Genomic DNA, 3,389 nt, shown 5'->3' on the forward strand with positions numbered 1-3,389 from the left:
TCTATTTACCCACCAAATTTCCAAAACATCACACAAGAGACAATTTGAAGTTTTGAAAGAATCTGTATTCTGATCATTGTAAAGTTAAACTTAGTTAAGTTAAATAAAGAAATCTCACAGAATACAGCTATACATGATTACATAAATACACCTTGTATAAATAAGAAAAGTGACAGTGCATTGTTTTGACATATATATGTGTATATATATATAAAAATCATACCTCACCATGGCTCACTATGAGCTGCAGGTGTTCCTTCATTTCATTGAAAACACTTGTTCCTTTTACAATATGCTCTCTGTTATTGCTATGTCATGTTATACCATGCTACGGTATCTAGTTAAACCTTAACATCAATTTTACATGCATTTGTAGACCAGGGAAATGTTTGCACAGACTTTTAAGCTCAAAGTAAAACTACGCCATTTTGAATGATCTTGTACAAATTACAAAGACCTATCTTTTTTATTTCTTTTAAAGAGGAGACATTACTCAATCTGCATGTATTAAAATAAATCTGCGGTTTTACCTTTCAATGCGGCTGGTTTCACTAGTGTACTTGGACTAGATTACTTGTTTGGCATGACTAAACAAAACAGAATTAGTAACTGTCACTAAGTAAAATATTGCTGTAGCACTTTATTTTCTGACATCCCAGGGCTTAATGGTATATTTTTTTGCTTATTATTCTAGCAATGACTCAGTGGACCAGGTGCTTAAAGTTGGCTGTGTCATTCTGTCTGGCCGAGGATCCTGGACATTCCCACACAGAAGTGTGTCCAGTCAGTGGAAAGTTCAATTTGATGGTTAATCCATCTGAAGCTGTACAAGACTTAGACAATAATGAATCATGGATTTTTACTGACAACATAATCCTTTTTCATACCAGTGATGGCAGTAATGTTCTGGTGGCAATTCAGATAGATATCAGATGTTATTGCTGGCTGGACAGTAGCCATGACAACAGTACCAGGCAGCATGCCGTAACAAGACTGATCTTGTGGCTTACTCCACTTGAAGCTATAAATGAAGAATAAAAGAAACAAGACATTAGTTTAACAGTTGTGTGACTTTTGAAAATAATGATGAAGCAGCACTCAGTATTGCTTACATATGCCATTCACAGTGATGGAGCTGGTTTCAATGTCAAAGGTGGTGACGGCTGAAGCGCTGGTCAAAGCACTTGCAATCTGAGTGTCATTGGGAGCAGATGTGCTTTCAAAGACAGAGTCAACAGTGTTGATGATGGATCCATTGCTGCAGAAGAAGAAACAAGCAAAACAAAACGTGCCAAATATTAGATTTATGCCAGTATTCTTATATTGTAACATAATAAATCTTTAAAGAATTACCTGAATGACACCACTTTCAAGGATTTAAAGCCGGTACCGAATTCCCTTCGGAAAATAGGTGTAAGCTGCAGAAACAGAAAACAAGTTGTATTTAAAATACAATGTTTGCTTTTATTTTTGCCTTGAAACACTGAACTGTGTGCATGTGTGTATACATGTGAAACAGTGTATGTCCTGAAACGTGAGACATATTTCAGAAAATATTCTTATAATAAAGGGAAGTCAAATGAGAAGTTGCAGAGTAAGCAGGGGGTGGAGCTTTATTTGCATTAATATATTCTCCTTGATGCTTTTGTTATCAGTTATTTTGGGAATTTGAAAATGTGATCCTTTAGTATGTAGGCAGAGAAAGTGCTCCAGTTCTTGAGCACAGGCATGAGCTTTTTGAGGAAAACTGAAACTTACCTGGTTTACTATCATTGCAGCTCGATTCATATAAGCTGCAGAAGAGGGATTCAGCAAGTCGTTTGTAAATGTGCCTTGAACAGATCTGAAAGTTAGCCTTTTGGTCACGAGTGCTACAGTGGTAGGTGCAGCAGTTGTAGGTGCAGCAGTGGTAGGTGCGGCAGTTGTAGCTGCGGCAGTGGTAGGTGCAGCAGTTGTAGGTGCAGCAGTGGTAGGTGCAGCAGTTGTAGCTGCAGCAGTGGTAGGTGCAGCAGTTGTAGGTGCAGCAGATGTAGGTGCAGCAGATGTAGGTGCAGCAGTTGTAGTTGGAGTTGCAACTGGGCCTGCTGTAAAAGTCATATAAGAATATGTAAATGAGCGTAGGTTCCCAAACCAATTTTTTTTTTCTTGATTGATGTCAAACTGACTTTAGTGTCAGTTTCACAGATATATAACAACAATTATAAAAGGCTCTTAAAGTTCGCTTTGCCAGAAATCTTACTGAATACAAGGTAGCTCAGACATTAGCTCATCCTGCATCAGTAAAACAGCACAACACTGAAGTTTTCTTTATGAATCTTGCCGAGCAACATAATTTAGTTTGTGACTTCATAAACAGAGCATGAGCAGCACATGTACACTGTTTTACATACTGATTAGAGTGAAACATTTGTTTACTTACCTACTAAGGTGACTGAGCTGGGATTAATGCTCACGTTGAAGGAGTTGGTGGGATCACTCACTGCAGTCTGGAGGGTCATAGAAACCTCATTATTTGATGGGGGATCCGTAGTGTTCTGACTGAAGACAACGTTAAATTCGGCTTGAACTCCTTCTGCTCGTGATGTACCGAGGGCACTGTTCCATAAAAAACACAGATGGGACAAGTATTAAATATTTATTCTAAATCCTCCAAAAAGTAAATGAATGAACCAATGTCAGAAAATAAAACTCACAAATACTTTTACCTGAACTTTGTCACAATGCAGTCAACAAAGTCCGGAAATCTCGGCCTGTATATCTGAAAACACTGCAAACAGAAAAAACATCAGAAATGATTGAGGACATTTAAAGCTGCTTTTCGAATCATATAAAAACACAGAAATGACAAGTTTCTAAAAATGGATTTTGATCTCAACAGTTTTGTGTTTGAAGTAAACATATCTGTTCAATACTTTGGTTACAACAATGACACAGCTAATTATTAATTTACAATCACAACATGAACTCACTGTATTGACAACTCGTTTTGCAAGTGCTTTGAATGCAGCGCTGTTTGGGTCATTGAGCTCCTCTGAAAATGTTTCTCCTGACAAGTCTGCTGAGAGTTTATAGACAGGTTGAGTTGCTGCAGTTGTAGGTGTGGCAGTGGTAGGTGCAGCAGTTGTAGAAGCGGCAGTTGTGGGAGCAGCTGTTGTAGGTGCGGCCGTTGTGGGAACTGCAGTAGTAGGCGCTGCCGTTGTCGGTTCAGCAGTTGTAGGTGCGGCCGTTGTAGGTGCAGCTGTTCTAGGTGCAGCAGTTGTTGGAGCAGCAGTCATAGGTGCAGCAGTTGTTGGAGCGGCAGTTGTAGGTGCAGCAGTTGTTGGAGCGGCAGTTGTAGGTGCAGCTGTTGTAGGTGCGGCAGTTGTAGGTGCAGCTGTTGTAGGTGCAGC

The 3,389-nt window shown here is 39.4% G+C and overlaps 1 protein-coding gene across 1 annotated transcript; it reads right to left on the minus strand.

The window, feature by feature from the left end:
- Positions 1–43: 43 nt before the first annotated feature.
- Positions 44–2,761, minus strand: LOC117246397 (uncharacterized). The gene is made up of 6 exons (XM_078164225.1): positions 2,706–2,761; positions 2,420–2,595; positions 1,759–2,084; positions 1,354–1,418; positions 1,113–1,258; positions 44–1,021 (listed from the first exon to the last, which is right to left on the minus strand). The coding sequence occupies exons 2-6, from the start codon at positions 2,496–2,498 to the stop codon at positions 936–938; spliced, it is 702 nt and encodes a 233-aa protein (XP_078020351.1). The 5' UTR covers positions 2,499–2,595; positions 2,706–2,761; the 3' UTR covers positions 44–935.
- Between the last annotated feature and the right edge of the window lie 628 nt (positions 2,762–3,389).

This window comes from Epinephelus lanceolatus, chromosome 22 (assembly GCF_041903045.1).
Source record: "Epinephelus lanceolatus isolate andai-2023 chromosome 22, ASM4190304v1, whole genome shotgun sequence".
Lineage (NCBI taxonomy): Eukaryota > Metazoa > Chordata > Actinopteri > Perciformes > Serranidae > Epinephelus > Epinephelus lanceolatus.